Genomic DNA, 26411 nt, shown 5'->3' with positions numbered 1-26411 from the left:
ACAGGATTAGTTTAATCACGTAATAATAATTACGCATAGAGAATTGATTTGATAAAATAACAGTCTTCACTTTAAATGATAGTCAATGACATGACACTATCAAACAGTATTGCACAGTGTATACTATAGACACAGTAATATTACACTGTTGGCTTCATTTTCCAGTTTTGGTTTGAGTTTATGTTAGCCCAACCATAGTGAGATTACACTGGTGTTTTTTTCACACAGTTGCTGTGTTGCGATAGTTTTTGTTACACTATTTTACAGTACAGACAGTTTCTATCATAGTTTCCCTTGGAAACTCACAACTCAGCTCTATTACACTGAGGGTTTCAGTGTGTAGCTGTGTTTACTATAGTTATATTGCACTACTTTACAGTACAGACAGTAACTATCCTTTAATTGGAAACAGACAGCTCTATTCCACTCAGTGGTGATTTTAGCATGAATCTCTGTGGGGCAAAAAAATAAACAAATAATTATGCATGCCAGCAAAGACACTACACAACAGTAAACAATTGTGTTTTCCACGAACTGTTTGGGCCTACATAAAGCTGTTCCAACAGCAATCTCAACACCTTACCACTGCTACACCTGGCTATCAGCGGAGCCTTGTCTGGTAGCGAAACAGTTAATTCAGTCACTTACTGTCTTTTTAAAAAACATAGCTGACATGGCTGACTTGTTTAAACGATGGTTGTTTCTACTGTAAATTGAGATGTACAAACTATGGCATAAGGGAACGTCGAGCAGATAAGAGGCAATCTGTAATTTTGATTGGGATAATGATCGAGCTTGGACGGACGGTGTCAATATAACTATTTGTTCAGCACTTTTTAAATGTACAGGGATAGAATTCAGAACATGGGCCGTATTCTCCCTGTACACCAACTCAGAACCGTAGGATAAATAACGGGGGCATATAAACAGACAACAAAAGCTTGTACAATATTCGATGATTACATGTCTCTAAAAAGCTATAGGCTACATGTGCACCACCAATTCCAAATAGTAGGTGAAATTAAGAGGGGAAAAGGGACCAAATTATTAGCGTAAGGCACATGGGCTACTAACAGCTTACTACACAACATACACTTAAGTATTACTTTCTTAGCTACAGTATACATATCTCCCTGGCATATTACATCATTTATGCAGCAGAATACAGTACATTTTTGGACTCACCTTGTTGTGCTGTGCTCACTTCCTTCCAAACCACTCATTGTTGAATTTGCGATTTCCAACTTGTTGTGTAATGTGTCTGGCCAATGGCAGATGACCGGCGATACGTTTTATCGATCATTTCTCTTTATTATTTCTCTTCATATGACAAGGATTGAAAAGGATTTGCCAGTAGATTGTCAACTTGATTCGTGATGACTGCTAGCTAAGATTTTGAAAAGATGATGTTGACATGATCAGTCCAATCAAAGCTAATGTACAAATAACGTGATTTGACGTCATTTTATCTTAAGCCTTCTTGGATGCGCACTTCTAATGTAATTCTATGTCAGCACCCAAAGGGCTAGAATTTTCGAGGTCTCCCCTTAGACTTTGCAGTGATGTAATGTTCCCATGAGTGACAGAACACTGAGCCAATCACGGCGCAACACTCTGTATTTTCTGCTGGCTTGCCCCACCGCCACAGAAAGCACTGAGCTAGGCTGAAACACCTGCATTTTGGAGCTGCCTTACCCCCAAAAAAACAAAAAAGAGAGACCATGTTTGTATGCGGCTTTATTAACTCAATGATATACTGTATATATTTTTTTTACATTGATTGCAAACTGATGTGACATGTATTAATGCTAAAATAACATGCAAAACAGGCATTCCCCCCCCCTGCCCTGAATGACGGGTCACCACTGATTACACTACTGTTTTTTTTCACACAGTGTGTACTCTAGCTGTAGGTAGTTTTTTAGTTGCACTATTTACAGTAGTCTACAAACAGTAACTATCCTAGGATACTTGGAAGCTCACTTTTCAGCTATTACACTGCGGTCTCTCACAATGTGAAGCTGGGGTTACTAGTTTTCTGTTGTACTTACAGTTAAGACAGTAACTATCCTAGTTTCCCCTGGAAACTCACATCTGTTACACAGAGGGTTTCAGTATATAGCTGGGTTTACTATAGTTTTGTTACATTAGTTTAGAGTACAGACAGTAACTATCCTAGTTTCCGTTATAAACTCAGATAACAGCAAGATTACACTGCTGGTCTTACACATTGTGGAGCTGGAGTTGCCATATTATTTTGTTATACTGCAGGGAATAAACTACTCATCTCTTCTTCCCACAAAGAGAATGTACCATTTCCAGTATGGTTTTTCGCCTTCAGAAATGCAAGCTGTCCCTGCCCACAAGAAGTGTGGCACTCAGCAGTCACCATGAGGTGCTTGCCGCTGTCATTGGCAGCTTCTCACAGGCTCAAAGGCAAAACTGAGAGAGGCAAGTGGAGTCTCCATGGGCACTGAATACAGTGATGGAAGGCTACGAACTCCAATTCCGATGCTGGCCACCGCTACATTTACATTTACATTTAAGTCATTTAGCAGACGCTCTTATCCAGAGCGACTTACAAATTGGTGCATTCACCTTATGACATCCAGTGGAACAACCACTTTACAATAGTGCATCTAAATCTTTTAAGGGGGGGGGGGGGGGGTCAGAAGGATTACTTTATCCTATCCTAGGTATTCCTTGAAGAGGTGGTGTTTCAGGTGTCTCCGGAAGGTGGTGATTGACTCCGCTGTCCTGGCGTCGTGAGGGAGTTTGTTCCACCATTGGGGTGCCAGAGCAGCGAACGCCATAACTAACCGCTATAGTTATGGCGCCTCAAATGTCTCAGGGTCTTCTCGTGTTGACACCCTGGTTGACTGATTGTTTCCGAATGAGTTCAGATGAAGGAGTGTCAACCTACATCCAAACCCCTCATTCTGGCCAAGGGTTTTGTCTGACAGACACGTTAACAGGCCTTTACAGTTGTTCATACACGCCCCTCTCGCTGTTGGGGGTGAAATAGGGGCTTCCCCCAGTGTGTTGTGCCCGGCTAGGGCAATGGACACTTTTCATAGACACAGGCAATACGAGTGTTGGGCCAGGGTCTATCCGACCAGACTCTCACATTGCATGGTGGACACTGTTACTGCATCATTTTGGCTGGCCCGCCGGCCTTTGCCTTTTGCTGTGGTGGCACATTCTACTGGGGGAGTAATTGCCTTACTTGGACGATTCAATAGTCTGCCCCATCCAGGCAACAGGCCACGACGAAAACGAGGACCCTCTTGAACCACATTTGAGTTCTGGGCCTCACCCTAAATGAGGAAGAAGAGTCACCTGACCCCCTCACGGAAGGTGATCTACCTCGGGATGTCCATAGACTCGACTCTCATGAGGGCATGTCTCCCTCAGGTGAGAGTAACGAAATCCTTTCCTACCTCACCTGTTTCCGGCTCGGACGAGCCATGTCAGTGTTAGTGTGCCAACAGTTACTCGGACTACTGACAATGGCTTCACTGTTGGTTCCGCTGGGCATTCTCCATCAGGCCACTCCAGCGATGGTTCAACTCCCATGGTTCAACTCCCATGGCCGGCACCCAAAACAACACAGACAACTGTTGGTGATTTGTGCATGTTTGAGGATTCTATCGAAGTGGCTATCCAGCTCCTTCATAGTAAAGGGTTGAGCCGGATCAGAGTCCAACACAGAGGGTTGGTGTGCACTGAAGCCTCTCTGACGGGTTGAGGTGCCGTGTTCAGAGACAGATAACCGCTGGATCCCCCCATGGAGTGGTCAACACATCAATGTGCTGGAACTCAGGGTGGTTTGCCTAGATCTTCAACAGTTACATTACTCCCTGGAAGGACAGCATTTCCTGATCAAATGGCTCGGGAGCTCTTGCTGTGGGCCTCGACCCGCTTGGCATCGCTGCAAGCAGCACATATCCCCAGGGTCCTGAACAACACAGCGGACATGCTCTCGAGAGACGGCCCGCTGGGGGAGGGGGGAGGGAACTAGAATCTACACCCTCAGGTGGTGCTACAGCTTTGGGACAGGTTCAGGAGAGCACAGGTGGACCTGTTTGCATTTCAGGAGAACACTCATTGGTTATTGATGTCGGACCCTATGGGTCTGGATGCCCTCGCTCAAGACTGGCCAGCAACGCCCTTTTACGCTTTCCCACCATTTCCCCTGATCACAGCTACACTAGACAAGGTAATCTTGATTGGGAACCAGCTGCTCTTGATAGCTTCATGCTGGCTGAGACCATCATTGTTCAGTCTTCTGTTGTCTCTCCTCTCGGGGACCCCATGGCAGCTGCCCCTCAGGCCCCACCTCATCAGGCTGGGGGGGACACTGTGGCATCCGGACCCGCTCCACCTCCAGCTTCGGGCTTGGCCTCTGAAAGGCGTTAGTAGACCAGTCTAGGCCTGCAGGACAATGTGATGAACATGTTTCGGAGCGCCAGGGTTTCTTCCACCAATATCAAATGTGGTGGGGCATGTGCTGTAACTGGTTTGAGAGCCATATGTGCAAATAGTTTTAAGTTTTTCACAGTCACTGCATGATGCGGGCCAAGCGGCATCCACATACGACTTGGGAAAGCATGCAGTTTAGGCTACAGATGAAATTGGCCTACATTTTGAATTTATGAAAAATGTGCAGTTTTACAGCTAATATCCTGCAATTCGACACATTATTTCCATAGGATGGAGGCAAATGTTATCTGTTTTTAATATGATAATGATCATGGTAATTCGACCATGCTTACTACAAGTTTAGATAGCTGGACTAACTTACCAATAAAACATTGGTTTTGGTGACATGGGCTAATTGAGTGACTGCTGATGCACAACAAAGTTATGAAATTGTACCTTGTGTATTCTATTATTCTAACTGTCAACAGTAAATTGAGACCCGAGTGAGATACATTTTCTATGCATTTTTTATTGTGAAATTGGTCTGTGGTCCTACAAAAGAGGGGGCATGCGACCATCCCTGATGTACCCGCACTGTATCTACTAGGTGTTGGCTAGAGTGCATGTGCCAATCCCAGAGTGGGTACATTCGATATCTAAAGCATTTCACATCAGTAGAGTTTTATTTTTTATTCTGTACATGGGAATTTAACCCTTGCAAAAAAACATGCGGCCTACACGCCAAAACCGTCCTGCAAGTAATTATTTTGACCCCCAAAAAAGCCAATCACCAGGAATTCAGCTAAAAAATGGTTTAATTTAGTTAATCTGTTCCCATGAATGAAAAGAGACGTGATTGTGTCTCAATGTAATCAAGGTATGACATTTTAATTTTCTAATACAATCTCTTTTGGAGCTTAGATGTGGTCAGTTTGCAGTGTAGGCCTACCTACACATTATTATAATTAGGTTCCAGCCCCCGACCATTCGCTCCAACAAAAACCGACCTGCGCCTTAATCTAGTTGCCTAAATGCCTACCCCTGGCATAATAGACAATTACATTTATGATATGTGGAAAATGTTATTATTAACTAGCCTATAACAATTACACAGATATTGGCATGGAAAAACAAATAGATCGAATATCAGCAACACCTTACCTTTTTGTGTCTGGTCTAGACGTCGTACAAGCACGCATTTTGACTTTACTTTCACTTTTGTAGACTACAGCGTTGTTGTAGCCTATGCTGCCGCCCCAGCCCTCCTCTTCGCCCTAAAAGTTCCACTTGGACATTCTAGGGACTTGTTATGTCCCCCGGACGGTCTGCATTGAAACCTCACAGACTCTTATAGCTCCACTAGGCTACATTCACATATCGTGGACGGAATATGATGTTATTGGAGTTCAAATCCAGCGTTATAAACCGAAGTAGATATTGCTAACCTCCCCGCAAATATATCAACTAGTGAAAATAATCGGCCTGCTTAAATGTCATTCGCAGAATCGCAGTTCAGGTCTTTTGCTGTCCGTGCAGGGGGCTGTAAATTTAGAGCTGAAAAAGCCTACACGTGGTGGCCTCGATAGCATTAGTAACAGTTTCCGCAAGGGTGAATAATGCATGAAAACCACACGGAATGATGAAATCTTTCAATGTTATTATTTTGAATGTCTTTATTATTATTATTTTGAATGTCTCCGAATGTTATTTTGCATGTTATTTTGGCATTTAATACGTGTCACATATCAGTTTGCAAACAATGTAAAAAAATATATATATATACACTACCATTCAAAAGTTTGGGGTCACTTAGAAATGTCCTTGTTTTTTTTTTTTTAAGCAATTTTTTTGTCCATTAAAATAACATAAAACTGATCAGAAATACAGTGTAGACATTGTTAAAGGACTATTGTAGCTGGAAACGGTTTTGCGGGTACTACTTAATGAAGCTGCCAGTTGAGGACTTGTGAGGCGCCACTGATTATGACATGTCTGGGGAGCAACTTCTCTGGTGACAAAAGTTAACAAATATCTTCATAGTAGAGGAAGATATGGAGTGGAGCGGCATGGGTGCGTTTTGATATCACAACATCTACCCAAATCATCTTAGTTTGGAGCAGCTGTGTGTCCATGGCAGCTCATGCACGCTCAAGGAATGATATACACACAGAGTCATACTCACAGGGAAAATCACAACACAGAACCAATTAATTTGTTGCATTTTTGTTTATAGGCAGGACAGCAACATGTTGATTCATAGATTTCATATTTTTTTTATTGCCTGCATGTGCCTGCAGTGTGTTTTTGGATACACCATTGCTACTGCAAAAACCAGCAACTGGCTCTAGGTTCTCGTTCTTTTTTACCTGCAAAGTTTAGTGTCAATTCCTCCTTAACAATACCACCACCAGTGAGTGCTGTCAATTCAAGGGAATTGATTCAGGCCTATATCTGGCTGGTAAATGTAGACCTGTCATTCAACTAGACCACTGGGCTGTTCAATTCCAGTCCAGGAGGGCGAAAATGCTTATGGTTATTAATTGCACTCACCTTGTGTCCCAGGTCTGAATCAGTCCCCGATTAGAAGGAGAAGATGAAACCCAGAAGTGATTTGGCCCTCCAGGACCAACATTGAATAGCCCTGATAGGGCATTGCTCCAATCCAAGACTTGAAACTCAGCCCTTCTTCTGAGCTGAAATTGCCTCCCAACCAATAATTTCTGGAGTTTCGTAAATCAGCAGCCAACTTTGTCACAAACAGTACCTACTAGGCCATGAAAAGTATTTCATTCATACTACCATTACCATTGGTTAAAGGTATTTTCACAGTCACGTTTACATTTAAATAATTCTTAATATGCAAAATGACAGACAATATGAGCATCCTACTTAATATACATACAACAAACAAAAAACGTAAACATGGATTAGGTTCAAACCACCTAGGTTCTGAGCAACACATAGGCTACCAGTGTTTCCCATTCCTGGTCCTGGTGATTAGTTTCTTTGCCCTAGAACTGACACACTTGACTCAACGAATCATCAAGTTAGTGCTAGGGCAAGAACACTTTTTTTGGATCCCCAGAATCAGGATTGGGAAACACTGACATATACATTAAACTAGTGCTGCTGGGTCGGCTGGAGCGGACACCTATAGACAGAGATCTGTATATAATGATGAGATGCTCAGGTCTCCACCCCAACAATGGGGGGAGTCGTCCCAAAGGCGGGAAGGCAGGCGACAAGCGTAGGGTCAAAAGAAGCCCATAGAAATGCATTGGCTTATTTTGGAAACATTTTGGCGAGAGTGAAACATCTTGCTTTACCTCTTCCTTTCTGCCATAGATGATCCCATTCTGGGGAACTTAAAGGAACCCCCCCAGAGGAAGTTGCCGCCACTATTTCAACGTAATCATCAACAAACAGGGCACTGACAGCAGTCTTTGTAGCTAGCTAGCATTATCTAGCTAGCATGCTAACATTATTCATCTAGCTATCTTGCTAACCTTATCTATCTAGTTAATGTTATCTGTTGCTGTTTTTTTACTACACCAGTAGTCAGTTACTGTAGCTCTATGGCTGGTTCTGTAGCTCTATGGCTGGTTCTGCCACCGATGGAAACCACTGGCCTATCTTTGACACCGCCATCTATCGTTACCTCCAAAGTCTTGGCATCTTCCACAAATTGCGGCCAAGAATCCGCCATAAAAACAGTTACAGAGAACAATATGAAGTTACGTTAATATGCATAACTATTGAAAGATAGATGATATGCATTTTTCGACATTGAAATGGACACAGTGCAACCTTTGGTACAGCAGGGGTACAGGGGTACAGGGGTACAGCAAAGCCAAGTCAGCACATGCTTATGGTTCTCACAGGGGAATTGCAATGATAGGCTACAATGACTTTGCTTATGATCATGCACGCCACAAATTACATATAACTATAAGTTCCTTGAATTTTCCTTCGCTGGTGCCTTTTCATTATCTGGATAGACACTTGTGGTTTCTAGCTAACGTTACACCAATCAAAGCAGTGGAGCGTGTAGTAAAGCATAACTTTAGTGGTCAAAACCATTCAGACACAGGGGGAGCGGGTTTGCAAAATGCCATCATATCACGCATTTATACCATTTATGAAATGGTCAAATATATATATATTTAAATACAGACTAGCTACAAAAATAAGTAAACATTTACAAATTATCCAATCCGATTATAATTTTGTGGTAAAAAAACATATATTTGCACCCCCCATTTTAATTTGCTTCATCAGGCAGCCAAAACAAAGGCACAGCCCTCATTGGAGCAGGATCATATAGTCTCAGTCCTCCCCTCTCGGAACAGCCTTGTCATTGAGGCCTCGTAGGTGAGGCAGAACGTCTTACGATCCTGGGAGACAAAGATAAAGGGAATATTATCAGTATAATTATCTGAAATTATCAGTATTTTTCTCACTTTTCATGGATGGTAATTACGAGAAGAAAAAAATCAAAGCTTAGCATACTGTACTATATTTTATTATACAGTAATAGCCCATTTCTGTAGTAGCCTACTCTAATTCCATTCCTAGTTGCAAGATAACAAATTGTGTTCTTGTATTATAACACATTTTATTCAGTTGTAGTAGTCTAATAATGTTAGCAACCTCTTAAACAAACACTTGTGTATTATGTAAGAGTAGGAGAGGAATGATTGTTTCCTTGTCAGAAGGAATGCAAAAGACTTTTACTTAAAGTCAATGACACCAGTGGCATGACTTCAACTGGTCTTTCCAAAAATTCCTAACAGTGTGACATCCTGTTTGAATAGTGAGAGGGGATAGGAGAACTGTGGAAGATACCATGTCAAGTGGTATTAGTAGGGAGCCGGCAGAGAAGGATTCAGAAGGCAAATTTAGCTACTTACCCAAGACTAAAGCACGCATGAAATTCAGTGCTGAAATAAAAATTGATAAATAAGCGGCCAAATAAATCAGCCACAGGTAATTTTTTATGTGCTTGAGATACATGTATGTGTGATGGAGAAAAACGTTATTCTTGGGTAAGTACTCACATCTGTCTTCTGAATGTGTCTTTCAAAGAGTTTAACATTTGCCAGCGCAATCCAAAACTGTATTAGAATAGATAATATTCATAGGGACCAGCGACTTCACTTTGAGTTCCATTTTTAAAAAAATGGTCTTTAGGACCAAGCATTCTGGTGCAACTAGTGTGGTCACAAAGACGGCAAGTAACGCCAAGATCGCCCATCAAACTGTGCCTGGAAAAGATATCTTGACAAGATTTAAATACTCTGTTTGTGATCCATATCTTGCTCCTTGCACTTAAAATCAGCAACAACAAAAAACACTCCCCCCATACCATAGATGCAGCTAGCTAACAGTGTGACATTACTGACATAGCTACTAGCTACCACTAAGCCAGCTAACACTACCTTTTCTGACAAACAACCTGCTTAGCTTGTTTCATTCACCCTAAAGTTGTAGACATGCTGCCCCTAAATTAAATGATCAGAAATCCACGATTGCTTTTGATCAGCTGTGCACAGCAGCAGCTCACGGGACGCCACTGCAGTCGCGGCAACAGGCAGCTGCTTCGTGAAAACTCATAATAATGTTAGCTAGATAAGAACTTAGCAACAGAAGCTAGCTAGCTTTTGTTGTAAGAATTCAACATTGTGTGTGATGCACTGGGTTAGCTGGTTAGCAGCATCCCTTTTGTTTCATATGAAGTATTACTGGCTGGCTCAGCTAGCTAGCTAGCTTAGCCAATGCTAGTTAGCTAGCGTAGCCAACGCTAGTTAGCTAATGTTGGACAAATCATGCTAGCTTTCGTGATATTGTCAAACTTCATAAATACTGCTCATTGGTGCACAAAACACCTTAGATAGAAAATGGTACAACCAAGATTTCCTCATCAAAAAATATAATATTATTTTCAGATGTATTGTTTTAGCTTAGATTAATTCAGTGTGTTTTAGGCAATGGACTTCAATGAACGACGGCGTCCTAAAGATGGCGCTGCAACGCTGTGTTACGTCACTAGGAATCTATGATGGGGGCAGACATAGGGTATTCTCAATGTTGTATATATGTTCTAGGAATGTCCTGCTGTATATATGTTCTAGGAATGTCCTGCTGTATATATGTTCTACGGATGTCCTGCTTACCCTGTAGTAAGGTAGCTGCAGAGCCAGCTGAATGAAGGACATCCCCTCTCCCCCTGTAGTTAACTCCCCCTGGCACATGCAGGTAGCCTAGTTGTTAGAGCGTTGGACTAGTAACCGAAAGATTGCAAGATTGAATCCCCAAACTGACAAGGTAAAAATCTGCAGTTCTGCCCCTGAACAAGGCAGATAACCCACTGTTCCTAGGCCGTCAATGAAAATAAGAATTTGTTCTTAAGTGACTTGCCTAGTTAAATAAAGGTAAAATAAAAATATAGCCCAACCAGTGCACCTGCCCTTTTGCCCTTCTATGAAAAAGTGCCCTTGCAGCCTGGTGGATTTTAATTTATTAAATATTTTAACATTTTATTTTAGAGTCTCATTTACATTTTTTGTTTTAATTTTAAAATGTAACGAATTCCTAATTTCATTAGCTTGAATCTGAGAAAATACCCCCTCCAAGAGCACCAGCACCCCCAATGGTCTGAGCACAGTCCTGAAGCTAGCTGCAAAGCCAACTGAATGAAGGACATTCCCTTTAACTAACCCTATAGTAAGCTAGCTGCAGAGCCAACTGAATGAAGGCATCTGGGCTGATCTTCAGCTTCTTGATGAGTCCCTTCCCAAAGTCCCTGAAGGGGAAGACATGACAGTCCACATCCTCAGCTAGGGCCTGTGCCACAGACAGAGAGATGGACACCTGCTCCTGAACCTGAGGAGAGAAAGATGGAGAGATGAGGGGAGGAAAGTGATGAGAGATGAGGGGAGGAAAGTGATGGAGAGAGCAGGGGAGGAAAGACATGGAGAGAGCGAGAGAGGGGGGAGGTACTTAAAAGCTTGTTCATTTTTATGAGTTTATTTCATGAAGACCTCTTTCCTAACTACATTTTATCTAGACATATCTTGGTCACTCACTGACCAGATAATCCTTTCAGATCTAGTGTCTAGTTAATCTCTCTCTGTCGAACCATCTGGTTTCCAAGCGCCTCAGAACGGGACTTATCATGTCACTCAGTAAATCCCCCAAAGAGGACCGAGATAGAGAGAGGAAGAGAGAAAGAAAGACAGCGAGAGATAAAGATAGAAAGAGGATGGAGAGGATGCAGAAAAGCTAAGCCATGCTTTTGTCACTTCTAGATTAGACTTCTCAGGCTGCCTCGATAGAGCACTAAATAAACTTCAGTTAGTGCTAAATACAGCTGTTAGAACCTTGGATTGAACCCCAAAAATGTATCATATGTGAGGGACGGGCTTGATTCGGTCTTAAGTAGCAAAATTTGAAATTTTGTTTTTTAAATTGGATAAAAGTAGAGACTCAAAGCTAGAAAATGGTATATCATACACTGCAGTTGAGGAACAATGGGAAAGTAGTTCTGCTTTGAAAGTTGATCAACTTGAAACCCCACATTTGAGAAAACGGCCTTTGACTTTTGGTAGACCTACTGGAGATATCTTCTTTGTCTAAACCATTCACCATCGTTCACACCCTCTTAAGCCTTAGCCCCACCCATCTCTTTAAGGATTCATTTGTGAGTCCATGTGCTAAACATAGTAAGTACTGCAGTGTACTAAACAACCAAAGATTTCCAGACTAAAGGCTAGTTTATATTACGTCTATTGACTACAACCCCAAATTTGATCATATTACTCCAGTGCTGGCTTCCTGTTAAGGCTAGGGCGGATTTCAAGGTTTTAGTGCTAACCTACAAAGCATTACATGGACTTGCTCCTACCTATCTCTCTGATTTGGTCCTGTCGTACATACCTACACAAGATGCAGGCCTCCTTATTGTCCCTAGAATTTCTAAGCAAACAGCTGGTGACAAGGCTTTCTCCTATTGAGCTCCATTTTTAATGGAACAGTCTGCCTATCCATGTCCTATGATTGAGTGTAGTCTGGCTCACGGGTGCGAAGGTGAACGGCAAGGCACTGGAGTGACGAACCACCCTTGCTGTCTCTGCCTGGCCGGTTCCCCTCTTTCCACTGGGATTCTCTGCCTCTGACCCTATTACAGGTGCTGAGTCACTGGCTTACTAGTGCTCTCCAATGCCATCCCTAGGAGGGGTGTGTCATGTCAGGCATTTTTTCCGCTATACTTGAGTGGGTTGAGTCACTGACGTGATCTTCCTGTCCGGTTTGCGCCCCCTCGAGCTCGTGCGGTGGGGGACATCTTCGTGGGCTTTTCTCATCCTTGTCTCAGGGTAGTAAGTTGGTCTGTTGATATCCCTAAAGGGGTGTGGGGGTTGTGCTTTGTCAAAGTGGGTGGGGTTATATCCTGCCTGGTTGGCCCTGTCTGGGTGTATCGTTGGACGGGGCCACATTGTCCCCCAACCCCTCCTGTCTCAGTCTACAGTATCTATCTATGCTGCAATAGTCTATTTGCTGGGGGGCTAGGGTCAGACTGACCTATCTCGTGTAATTCTCCTATATTAAGTATGCATCCCCACTCCTCAGGTGCTGACCTGTTGTACCCTCTATAACCACAGATTATTTTTTGACCCTGCTGGTCATCTATGAACATTTGAACATCTTGAAGAATGATCTGGCGTTAATGGCCGTGAACTCTTAGAATCTCCACCCAGCACAGCCAGAAGAGGATTGGCCATCCCTCAGTTTCCGGGTGGCCACTTGACTAATTGTTCAGCAGTCTTATGGCTTGGGTGTAGAAGCTGTTACGGAGCCTTTTGGACCAATACGTGGCGTACCGGTACCGCTTGCCGTGCGGTAGCAGAGAGAACAGTCTATGACTTGGGTGACTGGAGTCTTTGTAAATTTTTTGGGGCTTCCTCTGACACGCCACTCGGGAGGGTAGGGCATACTGGGCTGTACGTAATACCCTCTGTAGCGCCTTACGGTCAGATGCCGAGCAGTTGCCATACCAGGCGGTGATGCAACCGGTCAGGATGCTCCCAATGGTGGAGCTGTAAAGCTTTTTGAGCATCTGGGGACCCATGCCAAATCTTTTCAGTCTCCTGAGGTGGAAAAGGAATTGTCGTGCCCTGTTCACAACTTTCTTGGTTTGTTTGGACCATGATAGTTTGTTGGTGATGTGGACACCAAGGACCTTGAAACTCTCGACCCGCTCCACTACAGCCCCATCGTTGTGAATGGGGGTGTGTTCGGCCCTCTTTTTCCTGTAGTCCACAAATTCAGTTCACTGTTAGTTATAATGGATATCACATGATCAGGATTCTTTCTTTTTTAAACCTTAACCTGTTTGGGATAGAGGGCGCTGTTTTCACTTTGGGGAAAAATCGTGCCCAATTTAAACGGCCTCGTACTCTATTCTTGCTTGTACAATATGCATATTATTATTACTATTGGATAGAAAACACTCTCAAGTTTCTAAAACCGTTTGAATTATATCTGTGGGTAAAACAGAACTCATTTTGCAGCAAACTTCCTGTCAGGAAGTGAAAAATCTGAAATCGAGGCTCTGTTCCAGGGCCTCCCTATTCATTTGCTTGAAATCTATGGATATACATGCACTTCATACGCCTTCCACTAGATGTCAATAGGCAGTGAGAGGTGAAATGGAGTGTATAGCTTGATCTGAGGTCAAAAGAGAGCTCTTGGAATGACATGACCCCAATTTCCTTTGTTCAGCAAGGCGCGGGAAGGAACTCTGGATTGCCTTCTGAAAAGCTTTCGTTATAGACGGCTAATATCTCCGGCTTTGATTTTATTTGATAAATGTGATAATATCATCGTAAAGTATGTTTTTTCAATATAGTTTTATCAGATTATTGAAAGTTTATCGGGAGTTTTGGCGTGTTCCGTTCTCTGCGTTTGGTGGAGATGGACAGCTTCGCGCCACTTGGCTAGCTTTGGTTGCTAATTCGACAGGAAAAAAGGACATTCTAAAACCAAACAACGATTGTTCTGGACAAAGGACCCCTTGTACAAGATTCTGATGGAAGCTCAACAAAAGTAGGAAACCATTTATGATGTTATTTCGTATTTCTGTCGAAAATGTTTAGTATTATTTTCCGCCCTGATTTTGGGCGCTGTCTCGCTATAACGTAAGCTGTATGTCATACTAAAGTTATTTTTAGAATTCTAACACAGCGATTGCATTAAGAACTAGTGTATCTTTCATTTGCTGTACAACATGTATTTTTTAGTAAAGTTTATGATGAGTTATTTGGTCAGAATAGGTGAGTGTCAGAAATATATCCGGTCATTCTGGGAAAAAGATGCTACGTTTTCACAATGTATAACCACGGATTTCAGCTCTAAATATGCACATTTTCGAACAAACCATATATGTATTGTGTAATATGATGTTATAGGACTGTCATCTGATGAAGATTGTGAAGGTTAGTGAAAAAATTATATATTTTGCTGTTTTTTTCGCTATCGCTACCTTTGCGTTGAATGAATGCGGTTGTGTGGCTGGCTACTGTAGTAAGCTAATATAATGCTATATTGTGTTTTCGCTGTAAAACACTTAAAAAATCAGAAATATTGGCTGGATTCACAAGATGTTTGTCTTTCATTTGCTTTACACCATGTATTTTTCATAAATGTTTTATGATGAGTATTTAGGTATTTCACGTTGGTCTCTGTAATTGTTCTAGCTGCTTCGGTGCTATTTGTGATTGTAGCTGCAATGTAAAACTATGATTTATACCTGAAATATGCAAATTTTTCGAACAAAACATAGATTTATTGAATAACATGTTATAAGACTGTCATCTGATGAAGTTGTTTCTTGGTTAGTGACTAATTCTATCTCTATTTGGTCGGTTTTGTGCAAGCTACCTGTGCTGTGAAAGAAATGTCTGTGCTTTTTTGTATTTGGTGGTGAGCTAACATAAATATACGTGGTGTTTTCGCTGTAAAACATTTTTAAAAATCGGACATGTTGACTGGATTCACAAGATGTTTATCTTTCATTTGCTGTATTGGACTTATATTTCTAAAAAATATATTTAGAATTTCGCGCGCTGCCTTTTCAGTGGAATGTGGGGGGGGGGGGGGGGGGGTTCGAGGCTGTAAAGGTTAAAGACATTAAACTGGTCTTCTCTTGAGATTAAAGTCTTAATTACAGTATTACTGCAAGATGTGAATTGCCACAACGACGTTCGTTCTTCAAATTGTGTATTTTATTAAAACACAAAAAACGTTGATACTGGCCTACACACAATATCCCATAATGTCGAAGTGGAATTATGTTTTTAGAAATTTTTACAAATTAATAAAAAATGAAAAGTTGAAATATCTTGAGTCAATAAGTATTCAACCCCCTTGTTATGGCAAGCCTAAATAATTTCAGGAGTAAAATATTGCTTTAACAAGTCACATAAGTTGCACGGACTCACTCTGTGTGCAATAATAGTGTTTAACATGGTTTTTGAATGGCTACCTCATCTCTGTACCCAACACATACAACTATCTGTAAGGTCCCTCAGTCGAGCAGGGAATTTCAAACACAGATTCAATCACAAAGACCAGGGAGGTTTTCCAATGCCTCGCAAAGAAGGGCACCTATTGGTAGAAGGGTAAAAATCAATACACCCAGTCTCTACAAAGATAAAGGCGTCCTTCCTAACTCAGTTGCCGGAGAGGAAGAAAACCATTCAAGGATTTCACCATGAAGCCAATGGTGACTTTAAAATGGTTACAGGGTTGAATGACTGATAGGAGAAAACTGAAGATGGATGAAAAACATTGTAGTTACTCCACAATACTAACCTAATAGACAAAAGGGAAAAGAAGGAAGCCTGTACAGAATAAAAATATCCCAAAACACGCATCCAGTTTGCAACAAGGCACTAAAATAATACTGAAAAAAATTGTGGCAAATCAGTTAACTTTTTGTCCTGAATACAAGGTGTTACGTTTGGGGCAAATCCAATACAACCAATTACTGAGCACTACTCTCCATATTTTCAAGAATAGTGGTGGCTGCATCACATTATGGGTGTGCTTACTGACTAGTTAAATAGTGGTTCAATATTTTTTGTTGTTGTAATTATCATTAAGGACTGGGGAATTTTTCAGGATAAAAAAGAAACAGTATGGAGCTAAGCACAGGTAAAAATCCTAGAGGAAAACCTGTTTCAGTCTGCTTTCCACCAGACACTGGGACATGAATTCATCCTTTCAGCTGGACAATAACCTAAAACACAAGGCCAAATCTACACTGGATTTGCTTACAAAGAAGACAGTGAAGGTTCCTCAGTGGCAAAGTTATAGTTTTGACTTAAATCTATTTTTAATTCTATGTTAAGACCTGAAAATGGTTGTCTAGTAATGATCAAAAACCAATTTGACAAAGCTTGAAGAATTTAGAAAAAAATTATAAGCAAATGTTACACAATCCAGGTGTGGAAAGCTCTTAGGAGACTTACACATGTAATCTCTGCCAATGGTGCTTCCACAAAGTATTGACTCAGGGATGTGAATACTTATGAAAATTAGATATTTCTGAATTTCATTTTAAATACATTTGCAATAATGTCTAATAACATACTTTCACTTTGTTATTATAGGGTATTGTGTGTAGAAGGGTGAGAAAAAAAGCAATTTAACCTTTTGTCAATAGGGGGAGCTGTTAGCACTTTTTTTTTTTACATTTCCAAATTAAACTGCCTCGTACTCAATTCTTGCTCGTACAATATGCATATTATTATTACTATTGGATAGAAAACAATCTCTAGTTTCTAAAACCGTTTGAATTATGTCTGTGGGTGAACCAGAACTCTTTCTACAGCGAAAATCATGACAGGACATGCGAAGGTCTGAAAAATAGTCTCTGATCTCGGATCAGTTTAAAACTCTGTGTGTGCCCTATGGATCGAAATGAACTGCACCCGCCTTCCCCTGGATGTCAGTAACCAATGAGAAGTGGAATGGTGTCTCTACGTGTTTCTCAGAGTTTATAAAAGGCAATGGAGTGAGGTGTCCCTTCTTTTCGACGCTCGCCAAGGCGCAAGAGAGGACATCAGAATGGCATGCTCAAAAGCTCTCGTTATTGACCAAAGATATATCCGTCTGTGATTTAATTCGATATAGGTGTTAGAAACATCATAACGAAGTTATTTGAAACCGATTTATATCAGTTTATGCGAGTATATTGCTATTTTTTGGAATTTCCTTAGTATTGCGTTTGAGGATTTGGACATGTGTGTGCCGTGTAGCTATCGTTAGCTGCTAGTTCCGAAGTTGAAGAGGTCGTTTTACAACAAAGCAACGATTCTTTTGGACAAAGGACACATTGCCCAAGATACTGATGGAAGCTCGTCCAAAAGTAAGAGCTATTTATGATTTTATTCCGTATTGATGTGGAAAAATGTAAACGCAGTTGTCGGCCTTTTTTTGAGGCACTAGTCTGGCTGTAACTCACAATGTATGTCTAGTAACGTAAATTTTAAAAATCAGCGGTTGCATTAATAACCAATGCATCTTTCATTAGCTGTCCAATCTGTATTTTTTTAGTCAATCTAATCGATAAATAATCGTAAACTTAGGTGCCTTTCCAAGATGGCGCCGGCCAGAATGCATGCCATGTTTTGACAGATTACATTGCATAACCACGATTTGTGATGCTAAATATGCACATTTTCGAACAAACTCTATATGCATTGTGTAATATGATGTTACAGGACTGTCATCTGAAGAATTCTGAGAAGGTTAGTGAAAAAATTAATATATTTTGGTGGCGATAACGTTATCGCCCCTTTTGCCTTGATTCAATGCTGGGGTGATGTTAGCTCATGTGGTATGCTAATATAACGATATATTGTGTTTTCGCTGTAAAACACTAAGAAAATCTGAAATATTGTCTGGATTCACAAGATCTGTGTCTTTCAATTGCTGTATGCTGTGTATTTTTCAGAAATGTTTTAGGATGAGTATTTTGGTAATTGACGTCGGTCTCTGTAATTATTCCGGCTGCTTCCAACGCTATTTCAGATTGCAGCTGCAATGTAGAACTGTGATTTATACCTGAAATATGCACATTTTTCTAAAAAAACATATGCTATACCATAAATATGTTATCAGACTGTCATCTTATGAAGTTGTTTCTTGGTTAGTGGCTATATATATCTTTATTTAGTCGAATTAGTGATAGCTACTGATGCAGGAAAAAAATGGTGGAGAAAAAAAGTTGTGTCTTTTGCTATCGTGGTTAGCTAATAGATTTAGATATTGTGTCTTCCCTGTAAAACACTTAGAAAATCTGAAATATTGTCTGGATTCACAAGATCTGTGTCTTTCAATTGCTGTAGGCTGTGTATTTTTCAGAAATGTTTTAGGATGAGTATTTTGGTAATTGACGTCGGTCTCTGTAATTATTCCGGCTGCTTCCAACGCTATTTCAGATTGCAGCTGCAATGGAGTAAAAAACTGGTGGAGTAAAAAAAGTGGTGTCTTCCCTGTAAAACATTTTAAAAATCAGAAATGATGGCTGGATTCACAAGATCTGTATCTTTCATCTGGTGTCTTGGACTTGTGATTTAATGATATTTAGATGCTAGTATTTACTTGTGACGCTATGCTAGGCTATGCTAGTCAGCTTTTTTTACTGTGGGGGGTGCTCCCGGATCCGGGATGAGTACCAAGTAAAAGTTAAACAATTTTGAATTCAGGCAAATGTGGAATAAGTAAAAGGGTATGAATACTTTCTGAATGCACTGTATCTTGAAAAATATATTCAAGGAAAAATTGACATTTTTTTAAATAAATATTTATCTTTCTGATTTTACAGAAATTTATTTAAAATTATCATTATCATATTTGGAATAGAATGAGTCTCTCTCGACACTACCAATTGTTCCTGCAGTAATGATACACTATCTTCATCAAATGTTTTTATAATTTATCTGCAGATAATCGCCAAAAAGCCAAACAGTATGCAAATTAAGAAGCCAAATGAAGGGCTTTCTCTCCGATGCGATAGGCTACACTGGCAAGTCCCGACCGACATGGTCTTCATATCCTAGAAAAATAGAAGAAAAATTGTTGGTTTACTTGTCCCGATGCGGTCCATAGACATACACTGAGTGTACAAAACATTAGGAACACATTGCTAATATTTAGTTGAGGCTTGGACTCTACAAGGTGTCGAAAGCATTCGAAAGGGATGCTGGCCCATGTTGACTCCAATGCTTCCCACCGGTGTCAAGTTGGCTGGATGTCCTTTGGTTGGTGGACCATTCTTGATACACATGGGAAACAGTTGAGTGTGAAAAACCCAACAGCGCTGCAGTTCCTGACACATTCAAACCGGTTCGCCTGGCTCCTAATACCATACCCTGTTCAAAAGCACAAATATTTTGTCTTGCCCCTTCACCCTCTGAATGGCACATACACAATCCATGTCTCAAGGCATAAAAATCCTTCTTTAACCTGTCTCCTCCCCTTCATCATTGGGCTCCCGAGCGGCACAGCGGCACAGCGGTCTAAGGCAATGCATCTCAGCGCTAGAGGCGTCACTACAGACACCCTGGTTCGAATCCAGTCTGTATCACAACCGGCCGTGATTGGGAGTTCCATAGGGCAGCGCACAATTGGCCCAGCGTTGTCCGGGTTTGGCCGGTGTAGGCCGTCATTGTAAATAAGAATTTGTTCTTAACTTACTTGCCTAGTTAAGTAAAAGGTAAAAAAATATATATATTGATATAAAAAAATATACACTGATTGAAGTGGATTTAACAGGTGACATCAATAAGGGATTATAGCTTTCACCTGGATTCACCTGGTCAGTCTAAGTCATGGAAAGCACAGGTGTTACTAATGTTTTGTACACTCAGTGTATAACTATGTTGTATGATTTATTCATGGCAAAGGGGTATAGGAGATCGACTTTATTCAGTCAGTTCGACACCTTTTATAAACTATAAACACTTGCTGTTTCGTCGTCAATTAAAGCACAGTCAATGGCCACGACTCCATGGCTGGGAATATGAAACACGCAAAAGAAAAGAAATGAATGTGCCAGAAAGCCTAATTATTGTTTAGTGTATTTCGACTCATCGTTACCACTTACATTACATGGGACGTGCAAATTCAATCAGAGAGACGATGAAGAAGCATCATGCTCTCTCCTCCGTGTAAAGAAATTTGACTGCAATCAACCTCAGCACACACAAATCACACATGTACTGGGAGGCAGCACAGACAGCAAACCGTGAAACCAGCAGTGTTTCCCCGTCCTCGCTCGCTTTGTAACTGACAGCCGCCTGTCCTACAGATGCCGTATCTTAATTTAATCATCCGGTTATAGCAGAACTTTTCCTGCACAGAAGGAAATGCAAACTTGCACTGTATTCAAGGTTTAAAAAGTTTCTAATTTCCACTTTAAAATGTCAGAATTGTTTTGCCGTAAAGAAAAATGCATCAACTCCTACAAAAAAGTATTATTAATTTTAATCCACATAATTCACATTTCCTGTTGCAGGTTCAGGTTCCTGCTGCAGGATTATTTTTTCCTGCTGTGTGGAACTGGCTCAAATTAAGATACAGCATACCTATCAATAGCTCGCTACAAGATGCATATCGTTCATCCTAGCGGGAGAGGGCTCGACTGACTTTTCTTAGTAGCGAATTGAAACTTTTAAATGAAAAATAGCCTAGTTAATTTATGAAGAGGAAAGAAAGTAGTTCAACAAAAACCACCCACGACACCCTGGCCTAAACCTGTTACGTGAGCGGTGTGCTTGAGTGTGCCTGTGTGATAATGGAAACCCCTTCTGTGAGTTTGAGAAAAACCACACAACGTCCTTCCGCTTTGCTTGTCCCCAGAGCTAGTAATAGTTAGAGTATGATAGTTTTAAATGGTGGCCAGGGTTAGTTAGTGGTCCAGAGAAACTGTCACTGACGGTAACTTATCACTGCTGCTACAGGACATAGATAACCTTGAGGACTATATTTAAGAGTATTTTTCCTCAGGCACTTTTCTATTGTGGGCAGCCTGAGGAGTATCTTACAAAGCAGTTACTCAGGGTTTTCTAAAGCTAGTCATCTTCAGTTAGCTTGACATTCCAGTGCAGGCTTCATCTGTACTACAACGGTGGATAGATAGAGTATTGCTTGTCCGACCTGCCGCTAAGTCTAGCAGGTTTAAAACTGCGCGTGCATGTCACACATGGCTAGTCGAATGCCAAACTCTTCATTGAGACAATGATCAAACATTAATCCACGGTCAGCGCCACATTTTAATTTGTGCCGAAATCTTGCAAATTGAGCAGGCTATGGTGTGAACTAGGCTTTTCGAAGTGCCGTCTTTATTTTATTACTCTTAGTTAAATGCTGTCTTTGGTGTGCTTATCAGTGCACAAGCACCTTTTTCCCCACTCCCATCGATAAAATAAAAAAAAATTGTATTAAGTCATACAATAGTTTTACTGTGCATGAGGTTTCAAATGCATTCTGTCATTACTAAATAATGTGATATGTAATTTAACACAAAACAACTTTTCATTAATAAAATATTGAATCAGTCATCGTCCTCAAATGAAGGGGATAGTGATGCAATCTTAGAGAGGGAGGGAATCTGATTTAATTGGTCCTCAACTCTAAGCTAATAATGAACAGGGGCAAAGTCCCCCAAAACTCCTCAGTCACTAGGCCACCAGGCTGTGTGTGTGGGTGTATATTATGTGTGCAAAATTCTGAGCTCTGTAACTGTCAACCATAGCTGCATATTGAGGTAATTTCCAGGAGTGAAACTCCCCAGCGTTCCCACAGACAGGCAGTTAGCACTGCACTGCTGGGGTAGAAGTATGTACAGGAGGTGGAGATGTAGGTGGGTGGTGGAGGAGGTAGAGCAGAGGGAATTTCCCTGATTATCTGACTGATGTGGGCCAGTAGAAAGGTGGAATGTGGGCCGGTAGAAAGCGAGAGAGCGAGAGAGAGAGAGATGCCACCTCTCAGATGAAGGAAAAGAAACAGATGAAAGACAAAAAGAGAAGGTCTGAAAATGACATTTTGTCCGCCGGTTAATGTCATGCAATAATCACCTTAGAAAACACTGTCCATTTTGTTGTGTTAGGCTTTGAAACAACATCCACAAGGACCATGTTTTCCACTCTGTTTCAACCTGTTGTTGAACTTCTTTCTTAAAATTGATGAATCACAGTGAGGTGAGTTTTAAAAGCACATACTGTTTTGATGATGTGTTTGATGTGATTTTGGATTGCATTTTTGAATTGATGTCAGAGTGGATAAAGGGACAAGAGTCCTGATTACGAGGCCATTAGTAACCTGACGCTCATTAGGGAGTTGGGTACTACCAACGCGCCGCTCTCTCTCTCCCTCTACAACCACTGATTATTATTAGACCCTGCTGGTCATTTATGAACATTTGAACATCTTGGCCATGTACTGTTATAATCTCCACCCGGCACAGCCAGAAGAGGACTGGCCACCCCTCAGAGCCTGGTTTCTCTCTAGGTTTCTTCCTAGGTTCCTGTCTTTCTAGGGAGTTTTTCCTAGCCATCGTGCATCTACATCTGCATTGCTTGCTGTTTGCTTGCTGTTCGGTATAGCACTTTGTGACTTCTGCTGATGTAAAAAGGGCTTTATAAATACATTTGATTGATTGATAAGAGGAGATTACCGTGACTCAGTCACATAGAATTTTACTGTGGTCATGACTCATGAATGGCGGTAATACAGTCACTGCAACAGCCATATTTTCACCCAATTGTGGCTCACGGAGGTCATGCTAACACTTTGCATCATACTTTGACTAAACTTAAGCCATAGAATTGGTTCCTCAACATGTATTAATTGTGGTTAACAACGTTCAATGGAGATGAATTCTTGGAATGAAACAGAGCGAGGAACTGATCCAAGCCCTAAAGGAACAGGAGAGAGGGAGCTGGCCAATGTTGTCAGGGTGTTTCAAGTGACACTAAAAACAGACATGCTCCCCTCCCAAAGGATGTCTGTGGCAGGGTTTCTGTTAGCCGGCAATTTCTGGGTTTTGGCTGATTTAAAAAAAAGTTTGAAAAAGTAGCCGGCCAAAATCACAAGCATTTCGCTACACCCGCAATAACATCTGCTAAACACGTGTATGTGACCAATAAAATATGATTTGATTTTAAATGACATGGGAAAATTATGCTTTTTATTCATTGATGAAAAAGCAGTTGATGGAAATACATTTGACCGGTAGCTTGTCGGTCAATAGGTTATTTTGCCTAATTTAGTGGAATTAAATTGGCCTATGTATTTTCGTTAGTACAGAGCCTATTTTGAGCGGGATTTCTCCTGCACCTCAGCTGGTGCACGATTAAAAAGAGATACTATTTTTTATTTCTCAACTGGTAATTGAAGCGCGCTTCCCATTCATCATTCAAATGCAGGCAACAGGCTATCAGCGGGTCACCCACCACTTTACAATGTGAGCTGGAGGCAGTATGCATTTTGAAAAAACATACTTAATTGTTTGAAACCTGAATGTTTTATCTCATATTATGAGGTATCTTTCACATTGCTTCAAATTAGCCTATAGGCAAAATCCGACTATGTACTCCAAACGTGGAGGCAATTTAATAGGCGGCGTGTGAGTTTCAAGTTTGGGGAAGCTTACAATTTATCCTACCATTTTTACAGTTCTGAATACCAGTTATTATTTTCATATGCAGATTTTTGTGGAACAGCTTCATTACAAAAATGTTTTTGTTTCTTAAAACCATGACAAAAATCTAAAAAGTAAACTTGTGAAAGATTAGTAGCATTTGGCACACATTGATACACCGTGATCCATTGGCGGCTAAAGAAATGAGCGCATGGAACTCATAGCCAATACAGCAGTAGGCCTATAACTTCCATTTCTCTTTCACACTGAGGATTGGTGATTATCGAGGGGGAGATTGGAAGATTTTTCAAATAGCTTACTCTGAGGAACTATAGTTTTAACTTCTTTGTGATAGGGGGCAGCATTTTCACTTTTGGATGAATTTCGTGCACATAGTGAACTGCCTCCTACTCTGTCCCAGATGCTAATATAATGTATATTATTATTACTATTGGATATAAAACACTCGGAAGTGTCTAAAACTGTTTGAATAATGTCTGTGAATATAACAGAACTCATATGGCAGGCAAAAACCTGAGAAAAAATCCAAACAGGAAGTGAGAATTCTGAGACAATGGTCAATGTTCAACTCATCGCCTATTCAATTCCCTGTAATATATGGATCTGTTTGCACTTCCTACGCCTTCCACTAGATGTCAACAGTCTGTAGAACGTGGAATGAAGCCTCTAGTGTGATGTGGGGCTGGATGGGAGGTGTTTCAGTCATTGGTCTGGCAGAATGCCAGTTCCTGGTCATGCGCGTTCCAAACGATATCGTCTTGTTTTCCATAATTTCTAGACACACAAAGGAATTCTCTGGTTGGAACGTTATTGGATAGTTATGATAACAACATCCTGAAGATTGATTCTCTACTTAGTTTGACCAGTTTATTCTACCTGTTATATAACTTTTGAAGTTTTCGTCCGAGTTCGCCTGCATCTGCGCGAGCATTTGGACATGTGCACTAAACATGCTAGCAAAAGTAGCTACTTAGACATAAGTAATGGACATTATCGAACAAAACAACGATTTATTGTGGAACTAGGATTCCTGGGAGTGCATTCTGATGAAGATCATCAAAGGTAAGGGAATATTTATGATGTAATTTCTGTTGACTCCAACATGGCGGAGAAATGTTGTTATTTTTGAGCGCCGTCTCAGATTATTGCATGGTGTGCTTTTTACGTAAAGTTTTTTTTAAATGTGACACAGCGGTTGCATTAAGAACATCGTTTGGTGTGCTTTCGCCGTAAATCCTTTTTGAAATCAGACATGTTGGCTGGATTCACAACATGTGTAGCTTTAATTTGGTGTCTTTCATGTGTGATTTCATGAAAGATAGATTTTTATAGTAATATATTTGAATTTGGCGTGCTACATTTTTTCTGGCTTTTGGCCATATCCCAGAGAAGTTAATATACACTGCTCAAAAAAATAAAGGGAACACTTAAACAACACAATGTAACTCCAAGTCAATCACACTTCTGTGAAATCAAACTGTCCACTTAGGAAGCAACACTGATTGACAATACATTTCACATGCTGTTGTAAAAAATGGAATAGACAAAAGGTGGAAATTATAGGCAATTAGCAAGACACCCCCAAAAACGAGTGATTCTGCAGGTGGTGACCACAGACAACTTCTCAGTTCCTATGCTTCCTGGCTGATGTTTTGGTCACTTTTGAATGCTGGCGGTGCACTCACTCTAGTGGTAGCATGAGACAGAGTCTACAACCCACACAAGTGGCTCAGGTAGTGCAGTTCATCCAGGATGGCACATCAATGCGAGCTGTGGCAAAAAGGTTTGCTGTGTCTGTCAGCGTAGTGTCCAGAGCATGGAGGCGCTACCAGGAGACAGGCCAGTACATCAGGAGACGTGGAGGAGGCCGTAGGAGGGCAACAACCCAGCAGCAGGACCGCTACCTCCGCCTTTGTGCAAGGAGGTGCACTGCCAGAGCCCTGCAAAATGACCTCCAGCAGGCCACAAATGTGCATGTGTCTGCTCAAACGGTCAGAAACAGACTCCATGAGGGTGGTATGAGGGCCCGACGTCCACAGGTGGGGGTTGTGCTTACAGCCCAGCACCGTGCAGGACGTTTGGCATTTGCCAGAGAACACCAAGATTGGCAAATTCGCCACTGGCGCCCTGTGCTCTTCACAGATGAAAGCAGGTTCACACTGAGCACATGAGCACATGTGACAGACGTGACAGAGTCTGGAGACGCCGTGGAGAACGTTCTGCTGCCTGCAACATCCTCCAGCATGACCGGTTTGGCGGTGGG

At 41.3% G+C, this 26411-nt stretch overlaps 1 protein-coding gene and 1 pseudogene across 5 annotated transcripts in view; both read right to left on the bottom strand.

Annotated features, from left to right (window-relative positions):
• LOC139578826 (uncharacterized) overlaps positions 1-5990 on the bottom strand; it is a 49091-nt gene extending 43101 nt beyond the window's left edge. For 4 of the 5 annotated variants that reach the window (XM_071406884.1, XM_071406888.1, XM_071406885.1 and 1 more), the window contains exon 1: positions 5584-5990. In XM_071406884.1, coding sequence (XP_071262985.1) covers positions 5584-5621 — 38 coding nt within the window. In that variant the 5' untranslated portion in view covers positions 5622-5990. The remainder of the gene's footprint in view (positions 1-5583) is intronic. The other variant, XM_071406887.1, reaches the window with a different exon arrangement.
• Positions 5991-7183: 1193 nt separating this feature from the next.
• The window catches only part of LOC139578863 (carnitine O-palmitoyltransferase 1, liver isoform-like), a 64989-nt pseudogene continuing 45761 nt past the window's right edge, over positions 7184-26411 (bottom strand).

The sequence above is a fragment of the Salvelinus alpinus genome, chromosome 6, assembly GCF_045679555.1.
Source record: "Salvelinus alpinus chromosome 6, SLU_Salpinus.1, whole genome shotgun sequence".
Taxonomy (NCBI): Eukaryota; Metazoa; Chordata; class Actinopteri; order Salmoniformes; family Salmonidae; genus Salvelinus; species Salvelinus alpinus.
This window is presented reverse-complemented; position numbering and strand designations above follow the sequence as displayed.